At 38.2% G+C, this 19304-nt stretch overlaps 2 protein-coding genes across 2 annotated transcripts; both read right to left on the reverse strand.

Annotated features, from left to right (window-relative positions):
• Nucleotides 1–811: 811 nt before the first annotated feature.
• Nucleotides 812–10024, reverse strand: LOC113743491 (heat shock 70 kDa protein 17). Its single transcript, XM_027271524.2, has 14 exons — nt 9093–10024; nt 7949–8181; nt 7311–7470; nt 5263–5508; nt 5017–5153; nt 4576–4915; nt 4272–4433; nt 3108–3179; nt 2887–2987; nt 2739–2808; nt 2268–2324; nt 2099–2160; nt 1492–1564; nt 812–1346 (listed from the first exon to the last, which is right to left on the reverse strand). The coding sequence occupies exons 1-14, from the start codon at nt 9879–9881 to the stop codon at nt 1143–1145; spliced, it is 2706 nt and encodes a 901-aa protein (XP_027127325.2). The 5' UTR covers nt 9882–10024; the 3' UTR covers nt 812–1142.
• Nucleotides 10025–12233: 2209 nt separating this feature from the next.
• On the reverse strand, nt 12234–17643 carry LOC140007603 (B-box zinc finger protein 24-like). Its single transcript, XM_072050391.1, has 3 exons — nt 16782–17643; nt 14127–14426; nt 12234–12651 (listed from the first exon to the last, which is right to left on the reverse strand). The coding sequence occupies exons 1-3, from the start codon at nt 16962–16964 to the stop codon at nt 12421–12423; spliced, it is 714 nt and encodes a 237-aa protein (XP_071906492.1). The 5' UTR covers nt 16965–17643; the 3' UTR covers nt 12234–12420.
• Nucleotides 17644–19304: the final 1661 nt, after the last annotated feature.

Raw genomic sequence — 19304 nt, forward strand, 5'->3', positions numbered from 1 at the left:
CACCTATGAACCACAATAAACAGGTCCCAGAGCCAGCAATCTAGATCAAGAACAACCTATACTCACTTCGTCAGGGATCCTAGATCACGGGTAGAATTGAATTGCTGTGCAAAGAAAACGTCTGTGCTTTCCAACGATGCAGCAGCAACGCCAAAGCTGTATTAATTGCTCAAATGCAACACTTCCCCCCGCAAGCACCACCACCACCACCACCACCAAAAACAACAAATATCAAGAAGCGGTTCCGCGTGCTCTAGTCTCATGCTTTTCAGTTCATTCAGCCACTTTCGATCTATGATCGTTCCCTCGAGAATGTAAACCTTCCAAGTAATCACCAGCTCATGGGAAATAACCTCGGCCAGGTAGTCCTTGAGAAAAGAGCACAGCTAGGATGATCATACACCAGCAGTTCTTGTAGTTGGGTGGCCGCCTCCCAGAACTCATGCATGCTTTTGCTTCAACAGTTCTGTTGCATAATGTTCTTCACAGCTAAACCACCTTCCTCTGGTTCTCCCTTGTGTACCAAATGAAAAGTACAATGATACTCCTCTTATCAACAACAAAAAGAAACGTCTTGACCGCTTCAAGGGGGGATAATAAAATAAGGAAACACAAAAAGATTATATAAGATATACAGCAGGATAAAAAGGATCAGAATTTGCAATTTTTCAGGTTATGAGGTGTGGAATACAGAGCCTTCACTCGATGAGCATTATTACTTCACAGAATAGATGAAGAGGATTACAAACAATAGCCCAGACCATGTTAACGTGCACCTCCAAATGAATATCAGTAGAGAAGAATCAGTAAATGAAAAATTAGAGCAAACAAAATTCCTTTTGCAGCCAACGGCTCGGAAGGCATCCCACACAGCTCTTTACGTGGGTTAAGTATTACAACTAATTCACACAAAAAAAAAAAAAGGGAAATAATGAGCAAGTACTTCTGAACCTATCATAATGGGAGAAACACCTCCCCGAGGATGGCACAAAAAGAAAACCATCACAAAAATGGGCTTAGCTCTCTATTACTGTATAGTAAAACCACTACTACAGCCTGTGCTATTCTATCCGGCCTATCCACGATGTGTCCTGTTATGGCAGCCTGCTCATGTTCAAACTCCATATTTTGTTACACTCTAATTACAATTCATCGTGAGCCTCAGGTCCAGTAGCTTCCGTTTCATCAGTTGAGTTCTCTGAAGCTCCTGCAGTTTGGCCATTTTGTGAGGTCTCCTCGGAAGATGAATTTGTTGAATTTGAATTTTCGCCCGTGCTCTCTGTCTCATTTTTCACTGGCTTCTCAACTTTTGGCTTTGGCTTGGGAATTCTATTGACACTAGCAACCTATATTTCAACACATGAGTGAAAGATTATAAACATCTTGATCATATCAGCTTCATTTTTCTTTGTCAATCAAGGCAGAAAGAGTAAGAAAGTAACAAATACAAGTATTACAGGAGGAAGCCAAAAAAAGAGAACCCATGAATACCTTATCTTGAAGATCAAATATTTTCCCATATACTTCTTCAGATGTGAATACTGGCTTGCTAAATAAAGATGTCCTGTTGACAAAAGAGTATTGTGCATAGAATGGGTGAAAGCAACAAGAGCAATAAAACAAATATTACCCAGCTGAACAAACCAAAAAATTCACAAGCACAGGCACAACATATTTGCTTAAGCATACCAATCAGTAAGGTGAATAAACACAAGTTAAAGGAAAGTTCATACTGACTCCCTTCCCACATCATACGTAGAGGGAGAAGCCATTCTATAGTTAGGAAAGGCAAACAACAAAACTATAGAAGCCTAAGATGAAGATCACTTCAGCTTGAACGTGTCCTTCGTCCAAAAAGGAAATTTAACAGTAATTAAATACTACACCATGTGCACCAGGTGCCACCTCCAGAACACAACTTGCATGTTGCCTCTAGAATTTTGGAGCCCTAAGTTGGCTAATATATTTGAGGGAAAAAGAAAAAACAAAAGGGCATAGGTGGGTTACATTAAAGGCAAGGAACAGCAATCAGTCTGGGAGTCTATTGAACAGCAAAGCAAATAACTAATTCAAATGAAACCTGAAAACAAAAACTTACTTCTTCTGCTCAGCCTCCTTGTCATTGAACCAATTTTTCACCTTCTCAGCCATGCTCCGAACCTATAGGTTTGAGTTCTTTTAGTCAGCCAGAAAAAAAAAAAGATTTCTCAAGAAAAGTTCCAATCTAAATATGAAGACTGAACCAGACGAAATTTTTATCAGCAGACCTCATCTATTCTCTCTCTTGGAAGCCACGTTTTTTCTGTTTCCCATTTGAGGATAATCTGAAGATGGTCAGGGGAAAATAAAATACTGTTAATGCACTTGGAAAATTAAATTCGCAGGACCAGACCAGACAGATTTATACCCTGGGAAAACAAATAAAGGCTAGGACCTTCAACACAATTTAGCAGCTCAATAGCAATCATTATCAATTCATTGCAAGACAACAAGAAAACCATAGTTGGTCTCTGACTATACAGAAAATTAATCAATATAATACAGGTATTACTGCTTGGAAAGGCAATTACCTATCCTTTCTATAGTTGGTAAAGGCAATTACCTATCCTTCCTATTACTGCTTGGAAAGTAAACTTAGCATGAAGATCATATTCTTTAAATGTCCAGTCTTTTCAGGCTTAAAAGAGTTTAATAGCAAGAAAAGGGAAACATTAAATTTTAGAACATATCAAATTTACCTGTTGCAGCTCAGTGAGGTACTTTCGAGCATATTCCAATGCAGCAGGTCGTGCAGTGAGCTCATCATATCTAACAACAATTAATGCTGCATATCAGACAAGGTTTCAGCAAGTACTTACAAAATTGATAAAAAATCTAAAGACATACCTAAAGAATATAGGTCCTCCAATAGCTTTAAGCATATCCAAACGTTCTTGGAATTCAGCGGCCGTAGCATCTTCACCATCAGTATACAACCATTCTTGCACCTTAAGAAATAGTCCAAAATAATTTCAGTGCACTAAGTGAGATATATGAGCAACAGAATAACTGAGATAATAAGCCATTAAATTAGCAAAACAACAAAGGGTAATATTAAAAAACCACACCTCTTCAAGTTTTTCAGAAAAGGATTGGCGTTCTTGGCTAGAAGAAATTTTTTCAAATTCCTCGGATTCAAGCTGCAATAGGATGTCACAGAAACAAGCAAATGCAAGTAAGCAATCAGATCTACACCAAAAATTGAAAAATCAGTATACTGCAGCACAGGCAAAGAAAGAGCGGCAAACCGTAGCCAGTCTACAAGCATTGCAAGAAAGAAAATGAAAATAAAATAAAGACAATAAATTAGATAGACACAAATACATTGAAAACAACAGAGCTTAAGGATTCTCCAAGTGAAGGAAAGTTAAAGGCATCTTAATAATTGAAATGATAGGAAACGGGGAAAAATGATCATCTCCACATGTTTGTTTAAATGAAGCTTTTGAAACAAAGTAAATTAGATTTAACTTCCCCACATATCTACCAAAAACCTTCTAAGGCACAACCAAGGAATGTTTCATACAGGAAACGGTTGGAAAGAATATTTCAAGAAAACAAAACATATGTGGCAAAAGAAAGTTTGACAACCCTTCTGTATCCTTGTTATTTAGACAGAACTGAAGCTGTTTTGCTTGATTCAACTTCTAAGGCATTATGAGATAATACTTGAATACTTCTGGATTATGAATGCCACATGCTTTTGCAAACTACCTATAGAACAAGACCAAGATGGGAGTTTATGCATATGCAGATACCTTTAATTTTCAGGTCAAAAGCATTCAAAGTTCTTAATTTCGTTATATGAACGACAAATTTCAACGTCCACAGAATACTTGAATACTTCTGGATTATGAATGCCACATGCTTTTGCAAACTACCTATAGAACAAGACCAAGATGGGAGTTTATGCATATGCAGATACCTTTAATTTTCAGGTCAAAAGCATTCAAAGTTCTTAATTTTGTTATATGAACGACAAATTTCAACCTCCACAGAAGCTACATAATATACTGCAAAGGACAAGGCAGTTGATTCAAGGTAAAATGTTATCATTTGGCAGTATTTGTACATACTCTTAATGTATTCAGAGGTACTGGGAATATCAAACACCCCGTAGACAATAAAATTCAAAACAGATATCAAAGAAAAGTTGAGATTTCAGCAGGACATTCATAATTTCAGAACAGATCCATTAAGGTGTGAAACAAGAAAAGAATATGATGTAAAACCTTTTCCCTGGTGTTATATATGTAGCCTTCCAAATTGTTTTTCAACTCTGCAGTTCTTTTCCTTTCTTCATCCTTTTTGTCCAGTATTTCCAGTTTATGTTGAGCATCCGCAAATGACTCTTTCGAAAGAGACAATGCTGGCCCTGTTGTTTTCTCAACTATCTGCAATGATCAAAGAGTAAAAGCTCGCAATTGAAACAATAGATAATATCACAACGTCTAAAATTTCAGAAGGGTTGGGGGGGGGGGGGGGGGGGGGGGGGGAAGAAGTGCAGGAGAATCCCAGAGGATAAAAAATGAACACCTTTAGCGGAACTCGGAAGGTCCTCTTCTTTAGTTTCTTTTCTGTACCAAGATCTGTTGTATTATTGTCCGATATGGTTGCATTGGATGTGCCAGTGATTCCATCATCCCCCTGCAATTTGTCATTGCTTTCTTCTGAAGCATTCTTAGAATCAGCTTCAACAGATATGTTACCAATAGCTGATGTTGTGTTGTCCACTGTAAGATTCTTTCTAGGAACTTCCACCCATTCAGTTATTTCAACAACAGCATCTGCTCGCTCCAAGCTAAATGTTCCACTTCTACTAAGATAGAAATGTAGATTTGCCTTAATTGGGGAGGAAAGATTCCGTGATGCGTACCTATAAAGTGAGTGGTCATAGGGAAAAAGCTCAGTGAAAAATAAAAAATCAACTTTCAAACAAGATCACATTATAAATCAACATAAATAGCAAGTGCTTACTTTTCACTGGCATCAGTAAGACCTGACACAGCATACTGAGCAAACGTGAGAGAAGTAGCACCAGGAGGCACCAAACCTTCACTCTCATATGCAAGTGAAGCATCAAAATCTTTGCTGTGGATAATAGACCTGAACATCTGCAGTGCAATGGCACAGAAATCAGGTTGAAATCTAAAGAATTGTATAAAAATCTATGCCACCTATAACAAGCTGTAACTGATAACTCCAAATTGTCCAGAGACTTACTTTACTAGGAAGCTTCTTCATGCGGGGCACAATTAACTGTCTAGTGCTTTCATCACTCAAAAGATCAGGGCCATCTAAATCAAGAACGAATCCATATGAAGATCCATCAATCATCCCTAGCTTACGATTCAATTTGATTCCATCACTCAAATTTGCAGCATGTAGTGAGGCACCAAGAACAATAGCTTCATCAGCATCCAAATGCTTGTGCAGTTCTTTCCTACCCAGGTATTCCTGGAGCTTAGCCTGGAACAGGGGAAAACAGTTGATTATGAAGCCAAATTTACACTAAAAACTTACTACAACGTAGGGCCTGTTTGGAAGTGAGTTTTTTGACCAAGTTTTTTACCTACTAGTTTTTTAACAACTTTTGCTACAGGAACCCCAAAAAACTTCTTAAAGTTTTTTCCCTACACACTTCAAAAATCTAATACACAAAAAATTTTCCAAAAACTTTTCTTCTTTTTCCTCCCTCATCCAACCCACCATGCCAGCTACCACCTCCACCACCTGTACCGGCGCCGATCACCTCAAAAAAATTTTTTCTGTCCCTCACCCTCACCCCCTCTCCTCTGCAGAAAGAGGAGTAACGCTGTCGTTTATGCCGAGGGTTGGACCGACTGTCTCTCTTTATTTATTGTTTTTTTTTTTTTTATAAATCACCCAAAGTGGAGTTAGGGTTAGGGGATCCGTTATTTCCATGGCAGGCATGGAAGGAATTGTAGCGGCGGGAGGAACTGGAATTAGAAGTGGAAGTGGAATAGGGGGAAGAAGAGGAGGTGTCTCAGTCCCAGAGGGGGGGAGAGGAGAAAAGCAAAAAAAAAAAAAAAAAAAAAAAAAAAAAAAAAAAGAGAGAGCAGAGCCAAGCAGGGCATGGAAGTCGAACGATTGCGCGCGCCTTACGACTGGAGTGCGCTGTGGTCGGGCTGTGGAGAAGGCGCACTAGGAGCTGGGTTGGCTGATGCGCGTGCGGAGGAGGTCGGGGGCACTGGCGCTTTGGTGCACTTGCGTTTCTAGTCGAAGAGGCGCCGGAGGTGGTGGTCGACGCTCCAAGAAACAAAGGGAGAGAGGGGGGGGAAAAGGCAGTGGGGGAGGGGGTGGCAGGGCAGAGGAGGTGGCGGGGCAGCAGGGGAAGGGGTTGCGTGCAGAGGGGAGGGGAAGGCGGGGCAGCGAGGGAAGGGGTGGCGTGCAGAGAGGAGGGGGAAGAGGGGGAGGGGGTGGCGGAGTAGCAAGGGAAGGGGCAGCGGGGGAAGGGGTTCGCGTGCAGAGGAGAGGGGAAAGGCAGAGGAGAGGAGAAGGGGAAAGGGAGGAGAGGGGTGGCGGGAGGGGGAAGGAAGAAGAAGAAGAAGAAAGAGAGGAAAGAAAAGAAAAAGGAAAGAAAGAAAAAGAAAAAGAAAGAGAAGGAAAAAAAGAAAAGGGAAAAAAATTTCACCTTACAAAAACTTTTACAAAATTTTTTCAAAAACTTCTACAGTGCACTACAGTAAAGTTTTAGACAAACTCTCAAAAAACTCAGGTTCCAAACAGCCCCGTAATTCTAGAAACAAGTAATTAGCGCAGTCCTTAAGCAAAAGGAGTGCCCTAAGTCACATTTTTCTCTTCCAGGTATACAATATTATAAATAGAGCTAAATCTCAAATGACTTCCATTAATCAACTTCTCTAACAGCTTGCAAAGACCTGCAAATATAAGGCTTAAATTACAAATTCAATGTTGTTATTTTGTTGCTCTAACCTTTTGTTTTCTCTTTTCAAATTCTCAAGGACTAATAGCAAAAAACACTCCTGCATTTCTTCTTCTAGTCTTTTTCCCACATTTTGTTTACATATCTAATATGCAGCCAGGCAAGTCATCAATCAAAGAAATAAAGTTATCTTACATTTTAATAATGCCACCTGTTGGATGAAGGTACATCAGCACTCAAAAGCAAATAAATTCCCATTTGTGAAATCCAAAAAGAGATAGTTTTGAGAGTTTGTACATATCTGGTACTAAAAATTGTTATTGATCTATTATTTCCACTGCAAAGGTGGCAAAATGGTAATTACCTGCAATTTTGGCACCCGAGTAGCACCTCCAATCAACTCCACCCCATGTATCTCTTCAGTTTTTAAACCAGAATGCTCAAAAACTTCTTTCAATGGGGTAAGAGCTTTCTCCCAAATATCAGCACAAAGCTCTTCAAATTTCTCACGACTTATTGAGCTCCTGGAGAAAAAGTCAAATTTCTGGTAAGTTTAACATGTTCCTACAACCAACGATGGAACTAAAAGACCCTAATTTGGAAACTGGAAAGAATTTCAACAAGTTGCTTAAAACTTTACGGAAAGGGACAAATAGCTGTTCATATATATGCAAGTCAGACTGCAGACTCTTATCCCTGCCTTATTTGAAATTTGACTTAGAATATTGATCAAATCCAGCATATATCACCGTTTGTACCCATAATTTAGTTTGAACTATACAATTTTATAGTACAATCAAATTTCCCAGCATCCACTACTCAGCTGTTAAAAAGATTCAAGTGGCACTCCTCTGCTTGTGATAAGATCAGATATTAATTTCCAGACATAGTTCTTATTGTTTTGTGGAACGTCAAAAAATTATGATTTGGATAAAAGAAATCCCAACAGCAAGGGGAAGATAAAATGCCACCAATTTTGCATGAAATTGAAGTTGAATTTACCTAAAATCACGATCATCATAGAGAGATTCAACTGATATTGGGGCCACCGTATTCGCACTAAGAATTTCTTTGGTGCGTTTAACCTGCTTTTTCAATTTAGCCATTGCCTTAGGAGCTGTCCTGATATCGAACCCTGTTCCAAGCTGTTTATTGAACTCATCTGCAAGGTACTCCACCAATCTTAATTCCATACTTTGACCTCCAAGTTCCGCATCCCATCTAACATCCTTCACCTGCAACAATATAAAGCTAATGAATAAGCAAACAACTCTTACAGGAAACAAGATCCAGGATCACAGTTCTTGTCAACTTTCACATGACTCAAAGAAAAATTTTTAAAATCACCAAGATTTTCCGTTTCATTTCCTCAATCCAACATTCTAGTAATTTTAATAATTAAGTAATTGTGTCCCAAGACCTGATCTTTAGTATTCTTTTTAAGTTCCACAATGACAAGCCCCTTTCAAGGTAGTAAAGTCTTCATCTTTCTCCAAAAAGTCTCAAGCATTGTCAGCTTGAAAAACCTAGTCCCAGACCATAGCAGGAAACAACAGCACAAAGCCCACCTTCTCCTCCTTAATTCAAGTACATATCAGGAAACTAATCCTCCTTAATTCAAGTACATATCAGCAAACTAAATCCACTATAGGTGTTTTCACATGGAGGTCAATCATGAGTTGGGCTCACTCAGTCTCCCCTTCTTCTCCTCTCAAATAAATTTATAAAAACAACCCCCCCCTGAGTATCCCATAACCACATAATGCCCTCTTATTTCCATTTTCAGGCATGCCAAACAGAAAGACTTGCCAAACAGAAAGACTTGCGCCACTATTAAGTCAAGCTTCTCAAACTGGATGCATTACCACCATCAGAATCTTTCCTACAATTTTTTTAGGGCAGAATCTTTCCTACATTAAAGAGAAAAGATCGAAAATTTTGCTACGAAAAGGGTGACATTATTTGAAATTGGTTAACGGAATAACAAAAGCATTACTACCATCAGAATCTTTCCTACATTTTCTTTTCAAGGCAGAATCTTTCCTAAGTTATAGAGAAAGGATGAAACATTTCTTTTTTAAGGCAGAATCTTTCCTACGTTAGAGAGAAAAGATCGAAAATTTTGCCAAGAAAAGGGTGACAGTACCTGAAATTGGTTAATTGACACCGTCTTCCCAAACTCTTTAGCATTATATGCCGAAAAATACACCAGGGCAGAATAAGTACTGCTAGCCCCCATATCATAGAAAATCACATGCCTCGACCCGTTGGAAAAATCTTTATCAATCCCGTACTGCAACGCCGCCCCGGAATGCTCATTCACCAGAGCCAGCACGTTGATCCCAGCCAGCTCGGCCGCCGCCAGCAGCCCATTCCTCTCCGGCACCCCCATGTAAGGCGGCACAGTCAACACGCAGTCCTTGACTTTACCCTTAACATGCGTTTCCGCCAACCCCACGGCGTACTTCAACAACATCGCCACCAACTCCTCCGCCGTGTACTTCCCATCCTCCTCCTCACCAGTCTCAATAAACGCCACGCCCCTGGAACTTTCGGGGACAATTCGGTAATTTAAGTACGATGACTCCAAAAGCTTCTTCGCTACGCCGTACGGCTTGGCGACGAGGTCCCGGAGGTGGGAGTAGACTTTGTTAGGGTATCGAGCGAGGAGATTGGAAGCTTCTTCGCCGATTAATCGGGTGCCGGAGTGAAATGCGACGAGCGAAGGAGTCTTCCGTTTGGACATCTCGTTAATCGCGATCGAAATCGGAGCTTGACCTGGTTTGAGGTTAACGACGGCAACTTTTAGGGATTCGGAACCTAGATCTATGCTGCATACTGCCGATTGGGAAGGCGACAGGAAACATGATAAGAACAAGGATAGGACGATTCCTAACCGGAATAACATCATCGTGTTCCCTTTCCTCGCCGGCATTGCCAGAAGGAAAAAGTGATTCAAACTCAAATTTGATCGATCGGACGTCGGAGAGAGGTGTTGGGGTTCGGCTTCTCTGCGGCTTCTGGTGGTGGTGGAGGTGGAAAAATAGCAGAGAGGAAGAACCCAGTGAAAGCGCGGGGGAGACTTACGTGGAAAAGTCGAGGGGAGATGACTAATTTGGCGAATGGTTGATGGACACGTGGATAAACGTACACGTGGAGGAATTTGAAAGGTATGGTGCGTTGGTCTTCGCGGTTGTCCCATAGATCTTCTTTTTTATTTTTTTGGACACGATGAATTCTGGGGATAATTTCACAAACCTCCCCTGAGATTTATGACAATTTCACTCGGCTCTCCTTAGATTTTACAAGTTACACTGACCTCCCTTGTTGAAATAAAATGACTATAATGACCTTCACTTAATAAATAATTCACAGTATAATGAAATGAAATTAAAAAAGAGAAGAAGAAACCTGACCTTTTTCGGTAATTCTCTTTACAAGTTACTGTCAAAAACGATTGTCTTTTACTTATTATTATTCCGTTCTCAACTATTAATCCCATCCTTCTATAATTCACTATCAAATTATTATCAACTATTGTCTATAATTGCAGCCAATCACACCACAAGTGATTCGTCAAACTCTACTATATATTCTCATTCCTTCTTTCTTCACTTTGGAATTGTCAAATCATAAGTTTAGTTGAGGGATTAAATTTGATGATTGAAATAAAATCCAATTTCATGATTAAACTAAAAGGAGATAAGAGGCACACAATAATAATAGAACAAATAATGCAATCATTGGCCAAAGAGGAAGAGGGACTGAAATTGGTAAATTTACTAATTTGTTTATCATCCATCCAAAAAACTTTTTAAAATGTTAATAAGTACATTTATATTTCTTTGTATGCTTGACAATTGTGAGTTCTGGTTTCGCTATGGAAATGGAGTTTCTTCTTTGTATTTAAGACATTAACATATTTAGAAATTTAATGGTAGTCTAGATTATTTTGTTTTGAGAAGGTGTGGGCATTGGGTTGGAAATTTGGGGTGTGATTAGTTCTAAATGAAATTTTGGTTTTTGAGAAAATGAATTTCTTGAAAATCTCTACAGTCATAATGATGCCTTTCCTTCTCTTAAATTTGATTAATCTCATCCATGCCTAAATCTCTCCTAAAAATTTTCTTCAAGGCCATAATGTAGCTCTTGTAGTTAGAGTTAAACCACTTATATAGAACCAAATCATGGCATCCTATGTTGAAGATTATGCAAATATAAGGCAGTTGATTGTGAGTCTGACCATTCCATGGAACCATATAATGAAAATATTTTCTGAAGAATGGAACGAATCTTCAGAATTGAATGCATCCTTTGGGAGAAGCAATTTTATGACTATAATGATGGAATTGCTTGGGTTTAGAATTTGGAATTAAACTTATTTGTTATGCTAGTTTGTTAGTATAGTGGGTTTGATTGAAATATGGAAGAAGGCAATTGGTAAAATATTTTTTGTTTTATTTTTGTACAAAAAGTGTAGTTTAGGATTTTTAAGAAAAAAAAAATAGCCTTTTGGGCCTATATTGTTATATAAATAGTAAAACCAAGGGAGGTACGTATAATTTAATAAACTTGAGGGGAAATCTTTGCAATTATCAGAAACCTCAGGGGAGGTTTTTGAAATTATCCCTTATTTAAGTGATAGCTAGAATGACTAAGGCACTTTCTATATTTTTGAACAATTAATGTGCAAATCTATTTTGGGATTTTGCTTTAGCAAATAATATTCTTAGACTCCTAATTACGGATTTGGCTCCTTGAATTATTAACCCTAACCCTTGTTAATAGGTGAAAACATGCGTGTCATACATCCAGATATGCATTACAGAAAATGGAGGAAAAATCGACTGAAAAGGAGCCAAGTTCTAATCTTACACATCTGTTATGTTTTCATACAGAAAAATGGAGAAAAAAATTCACTAGAGAAAAGTCAAATTCTAGTCTTACCACATCTTTTTGTGTTTGCATACGAAAATTACCTAACTGCAAATTGATTCTGATTGTTAAATTTTGGTCATTTGCCCTGAATTTGCATAGAATAAAAAATTTTGAGAACCAAAGTTAATTTGATTAAAATATTAGGAACTAATTTAGCACATGAACCAAAGATTGAGGATCAAAACTGCATTTCTTTCTTAAGTGGTTGATTAGCTAATTTTCTTTCCAGCATTGCCATAGGCTATGATTTATAAACTTAGCAAAAAGAAATGTAATTTATTGGAATGTTTGCTGCATTCTAAAAGAAAGGAAACAGAAGAAAAAAACGAAAGGAAATGGAAAGAAAAAAGAAATAAAGATAGGATTAACTTTTTATACTCAGGCAATATAGTGACTTTTTTATGCTAGCAATTTTTATCAGCTATCACAATGCAGCCAACATCCACACATTTACATAGACATATCTATCTCTATAGAGAATTCGTTTTTGCATGCCCAGAAGCAGTCATGAACTACAATTTCCCAACTATGGAAGCTCAACCAAAATCAGGCACGGTGAAGTACTCTTTCTCGTCATCTTCCAGTTCAATTCTTGGCTTCTTATAAGGCATGTAGAGTTTGGGTGTTTTATGTGAAGCGCCATTGCTCGACTGTGGCACAGGCAGTTGAGGCACTTCTGCAGCTGATAAGGCTTCCTCCCCTGCTCTCTCACCAAACAGACCAATATCTGAAAACCATTCAAGCTCGCCAAATTCAAGTTGCCCCTTCTGTAAAAGTTTACACCAAGGGCAGCATTGCATTAGACACTGACTAATGAGAGTTAGTCTGGCAGTGGCCAACGGAATCCCATCGGAAAGTCACTGATGTAAAAGTTTCTGTTGAAATTTATTTTGAAATTTATTCTCAGAGGGTACTTAGTCTACCAGTGGCTAATATGATTCCATCAGAAAGTATCTGATATGAAAGTTCAGTTTTTCTGAAATTTATCAAGTGATTAGACAGGGATTCAACTCATGCTAGTTTAAGGGTTCTAGAATTTACATAGCTCCTGCAAAAGCATATTACATGAAATGCCAACTGTGCAAGGAGTTGCCTTTTACATTCAACAACATCAACCTGCAAAAAGATTCATACTGTGTTTACAGAATAATGTGCCCAGACTGAAGCTTTTGGGATGACATGCTAATATAATGGATCATTCTTTATCAGCAAACTTGCTTATTCAAAGTTCAGGATTATTGGTTTCATTTGAATGAAAAGAGCTTTATCAATTTCAGTACACTAACAATCATGACTAAAAACAAAGAAACTCTTAATTAGAACAGATCAATTTTAGCAAAAGCTTTATAATCAGGAAACATTTTTGCTTCTTTACTAGAATTTTCATCACAGGGAATTCAAGAGTAGACGAAGGTTAAAACAAGTCAATCCTCATTATAATCACAGAGGAACAAAATGGTTGGAATTTTGCTGGGAGGTTAAGGATTGTAAAACGGACTTGTTGAGATAGAGCAAATGAGTTAACACTAAGGATCAATAACTGAGCTTAGAGGATAGAACACAAAATTCATAGGGGAATCGAAAAAGTTTAGAAAGCAGTCGAAGAAGGCTCACAACGATGACAAACCGTTTTAGTATCAGACATCAAGCATTTTTGTGAAACTTAATGAGGCAATTGCTGCAGAAATCAGTAGATATTTTTAAAAATTTTTCACATATTCAAGTGGTCCTACTGATTACTGAAAGGTCTGGCAGCGATACCCCATTAAGTGCCAAAAATGACAAATATGCAGCTAACCATGTGAAGTCCATATTAGAGAAGCAATTTTCTTGAGCAGCCAAAAAGGTTCCACGACCTGATGGTATGTGCCCCTTATTTTTTAAATGTTTGGGCAAGATGTTGAAGATAAAAAGTGTCGCAGCTATTAAAAGTTTTTCTCCAACCAGCTCTTTGTTAGTCCATGCTCAAATCAAATAAGTTCTCAAAATCAGTAATTCTCTGAAGCCTTTCGCAGTTTATGACCATAGGACTTGGATGTGGGCAGACCCAATTTGAAGACTTCGATCTAAGATTCATTCTGTACGAAAATCAACGATTTGTATCTGTTTGTTATTTTTTCCTTTTATCCTGTAAATGCTGTTTGATCTAATTAACCAACCTATCCTAGCATACTAATGGATGGAATTCACTACAAGGTGTCCAGCTAACTATACAGTAACTTAAATGGGTCGGCTCTCTCACCTTGTCTGAGGAATCATAGTCAGAAAACTGTAATAAGTCATCCACAGCCCAAGAGGATGATGTCATACTAGACAATTGCTGTGTAGGCATCTTTGAAGGAAACTGTTGTTTGGGTGGCTGTGGCTCCATGTGGCTTTTTACACCCTCTTTATTGCAGCTGGAGCTCAAGGCTACCCGAATTCCAGTGGCCAGAAACCTTTGGTGGTTTGCAGCGAGTGTATTAGCGGAGTGGATAGGTTCATCACAATCTTGGCAAAAGAGAGCTCTGTCTTCAACACAGAAAATGAAAGCAGCCTTTTCCTGCATACATATAGTTAAGTTAACAAAACCAGCAGATACCCAGCATTATGGTGACATACAAAAGTAAAGCTTTTGATATCTTGTTTACCTCCAAAAGATTTGCAGAAATTTTAACAAAACAACATTTGTCTTAAGCATTTAAATTGCATTCCGACTTCAAGTCTGACTATACTATGAAAAATCCCAGTATAAATATCAGCAAAAAAAAATGAGCTCTTTTGCAGTCTCTATGACCCACCAGTGACCATTAACCACATGTCCTATTGACTTTGCATATTAAAATCAATTATAGAGCAGGATCTGGACGCTCATGAGCAAGGCATGGTTCAATTTGAGGTTTGTCCATTCCTTTCGCTAGCTAGCGCAACCTTCTGCATGAGCAAGCTTTCTCTTTCCTTACTTTGTAATGACATATAAATTGAGAATGATGCATCCCAACTTGTTATTCTATTTGAACTATACATGGCTTAAAGAAGTATCAAGATTTGACCACAAGATCAGCATTTGGTGTTCCCCGTCCTAAGCATTTTCCCCAAGCATTTTTCCTGGTCAAAAACCTTCAGTGGTACCACAAGATGTAAAATTTTCATCATGATTACCGTTATACACAAAAGGATGCTATCTGAGTTTCCTGCAGATCATCTCAAAAACGCTAGATAGTTCAGCTGGCTTTTTCAGTGACTGTGCTTCCTAGTGAGGGAGAGGAAACTTAGGAACTCTGGTGCAAAAGGAAAAATATTTAGCTCAGAGTTTAATTCTGGAACACATTGGGAGGGAGAGGAACGAGAACAGTTTGTGCACAAAGGTTAGAGACCCAGGTGCAATTATATAAAAGTGGTGTTGTTGTTTTGCAGTAATAACATTTTTAGCTGGAGAAGATTCCAAAGACATAGGAAACAGGAGTGTGTTTAAGTTGTGCATTTTCTTAAAACTTTCTGAGTAAAGAAGATGGCGATATATATATATCTCAGGAAGTTTGGTAAAGTAGATGATCCAGTGGAGACGATTATCTATAGATTGTATTGCTCTTTCTTCCATTTATTTTCTTGGGCAAATGTCATAATCTAGCAAGGGATGCTGACAGTTTGGCTGTACTGACATGTTTTGTACAGATTAGGAGGACTTCACCTACAGAGTAAGCAACTCATCCTGTCCATCAAATCAACTGTACATGAAACGCCCTTTGGGGTAATTGCATGCTACAATAAGCACGCTTCTCTCACTCTTCCCTCTAGTCACCAATTACTAGATGAGGCCACGAAATGTCATTTTTATGCACTGTCAATCTCACTTTTATGTTTGTACACTTAAGAAGAGATATACCGGCGCTGACATTGATGTCAGTTTTAGCACAATGACAATGAACTAGGCACGCAGTCTAAACCAATTCACACAATATGGTCTAACGGATGACTTCACATAAATATTAGATTATTGACTGGTGCATAATATCCACTTTGATCGCTAAAATCAAAGATGTTTACATTGTAATTGATGGTAAAGCATTTATCATGGTCTTAATTTCCTGAAATAAGCTATCTATCGAGTAGCACGATATTTTAAACCAAGCATAAACCAAAGAGTTGCTTCTAGTGTACATAATGACATATCCCAATATCACATTAATCAACTGCTATTCCGTCAAGGAATCAACATCACAAACAAGAAACCTTCCTCAAAAAAGCTCCTTCTCCACCAAGAAGTCAGATTCCATCTTAAGAAATCAAAGCTACAAGGAGAAGGAACTAAAAGCAATGTTCAGCATAAATCGAAGTTGCCATGTACTACCACTTTTCAAAACAAAAACAGCGGACAAGATCCTCCATTAAGCAACTCCGATCCTAGTTTCTAAATCTATCAACCTCTAACCGGAGTGGTGGAAGACTGATCCTTATTACCAGGTGAAGGGCCTCAAGAAAATGGTACTTGAATGCCATTCAAAAGAAACATCATCTTGAAAATCTAACCATTAAGGTAACACAACTCAAGAGGGAACAATGAAATATCCTTCAAGAACTATGAATTCAAATTCAAAACCAACACTTGCTTTAAATTGCAAGACTTAACTGGGATTCAGACAAAAACCTACTCTATTCTCCAAAACCACAGAATTGAAGGCAACCAACAACTCAAAATTCGGACTCAGCAGACTCTGAATTGACTTCACAGTTAACACAAAACTCAGAATTTCCACATTGATAAAAGTATAAATTGACTAACATAGAACCTAGTATGCAGCCAATAAGTGCATCAAGACACAAGAAGCAGGCTCCTAAGTAATTAATCTGACTACAAAGACAGAGCTAAGCAAACGAGAACAAAAAGAAAAGAGGGTGCTGGGGTTTTAAATCATACTCGGCAGATGTCACAGGGAGGAAGCTCGTTGGAAAGGGATTGAAGATGGAGCCTCTGATGCTTGCTTGCCAACTTGTTTGCAGCATGTACCTCAAGATCACATTTTGCACACAAGGCTGCCTCATCTGCACAACATATCACAGCTGCCTGAGCTTTCTCACACACATCACACAGGATCTTCATCTTCCTTCGTTAACTTTTCTTCTTCTACTTATAACTCAGTGTATCAGTATCTGTTACAAGTACTAATACCCTACAGAACTCCCTAATGACACGCTTTAGTTTGGCTGGCACATTAAACCCATCAAGCCAAGCTGCTGATCTTTTTTCTTTTTTCGCGAATGAGATTATACCAAAAAAGAGTTCGGTTCTTAGCCTTTATGGGAACTCATTATTAGTTGACAACACAACCCCGTGATTGGGTGTTTTCAACCAAAAACTTGTGTACCAATGATAATATGGCAGGAGGCAGGTTAAGAAGTAAAAAGACAGAAGAAAGGGCAAAGGGCAGTGGCCAGAGCGGCCCTTTCGATTTTACTATAATAAATGAATGAAAAAGAGAGACAAGGGAGTGATTGGTGGAGCATTCAAAGAATTGGTGCGTAGATTTAATGGGGCATCAAATACTAGAACAGAGTTGAGACAGCAGCACAATGGTGGGGTGTTGGTGTTATCTTCCCATGTGTGGCTGTGGAGGGACTGAATGGTGCAGCGGGAAAGCCAGCGGCCACAACATTTTATTTTTGTAATCTTCTTTTATTTATAAGAAGAAGAAAGTGATACTCCTACAATTGAATTGACCTCTCTGGATTCTGGATTTCTCCAAAAGAAACAGATACTTCTTTTATTTTCGCTTGCTCGCGTGCAGCTTTGCTCCGCACGGATACTTTTAAGAGTGAAATAAAATCTCTGACCTCCCATCCAATGTGTTGTCAATCTTTCCATGTTTAGGGCCATAGTCATTAAATTCGGTCCAATTCAGTGGTTCAACCGATCAATTTGGTGATGAACCGATCATCTAATCATATTGGATTAGCAGTTGGACAAGTAATTTGTTGACTAATAAATGATTCGTCGGTTCAATCAATAAATTCATAAAATTAGTCGATTCAATCACTCATTCGGTAATTATACTGGCTTTGCTAATTCTAGTATATTATTTTATTATATTATATAATCACTTGCTCGATCAATGAATTCACGCTCGATCCGTTACCCTATTAAACCGATAGCCTTGGCGGATTGATGCTCGAGTTTAATAACTATTTTTGAAGACTCCTTGAACTACAATCTAAAAAGATTATGATTTGCTTTTCCCCCTTTTAAGTATTTTATGGAAAAGAAGAAAACAACAAAATGCAGGATGGAATTCCAATCCTTGTAGAAAGGTAGGCTACTCTTTTGGAGGTGTCCGGAAGATATTTTATTTCCTTTTCCTTCATTTTCTGTCACGGTGGATTTTTTCAGTGCTCAATATTTCCTAGATTTGAACCAGAGGTCCATCCATGTACGAGAGGTCCACCCCCTTGACAGAGTTTCGCGTTCATTCCTACCTACAAACGGGTGTTATTGGGCGAATGTCATTGAAAAATATCAAGCTTTGAGAATGACGTGAAGATTGCCCCTCCCCTTTTGTATATTTTTCCACAGCTTCTTCTGATTGCAGATCACCCCAATAAGAAATTGCTGTGTTCTTTCTCCAAGTCTTCACAGATGTTGTTGAATTTAGATGAGTTGAATAGAAAAAAGAGATTCTAAAGAATAGTTTATAGTTTACTTCGTCGTTCTCGTGAAGGTCACGTAATTTAACATAACATGAATTCACGTTTCTGATTGCACAAATATAAAACTTACCACAAAAGTTAGTAAGTGTTATACTTATGTAATAATGCTATCGCTATTGTCGTTACGAACTCAAAAAAAAAACAGAGAGAGATTTTACATTTATCACGTTTTACTACGTACATATACACGAACACTATAATCGAATTGAACCGTGCATTTCAAGGGAATAAAAGCTACACATGATCACATTCTATTGTCAATTTTCTTGTGAAATAACCTCCCCATTTCATTTTAGCAAACAACAATTATATGCATTGGTCATCGAATAATGTCAAATGATTTATGTTTGGTACTAGCTTATCATCAAGCCAGTTTCGTGTCTGCACATCTAGAAATAATTGGACCATGCTTTGCTCGAGTTAGCTGCATGGAATTTTCTCTTTTGATTGTAGTAGAATTTTTGGTTTCTTTATTAATGCAATCCCTTTCGTATGGATTTCCTTAGATTAAGCACGGCAAGCCACAGGAAAGACCCAAAGCATAATATGCCCCGGTCAAGGCTTTGTTGGTCATTACTCATTAGTTTTTTTTTTTTTTTCTGATAACGATAACATTTGTATAATCTGATTTATCCTATTACACTGCAAAAAGGGTTAGCGGATATGCAGATTTGACTAAATTAAAAAGGGTATCGTGATACCTCTTTTGAATTTTTTTCACTGTAAATAGAGTTCGAAC

The sequence above is a fragment of the Coffea arabica genome, chromosome 5c (assembly GCF_036785885.1).
Source record: "Coffea arabica cultivar ET-39 chromosome 5c, Coffea Arabica ET-39 HiFi, whole genome shotgun sequence".
Taxonomy (NCBI): Eukaryota; Viridiplantae; Streptophyta; class Magnoliopsida; order Gentianales; family Rubiaceae; genus Coffea; species Coffea arabica.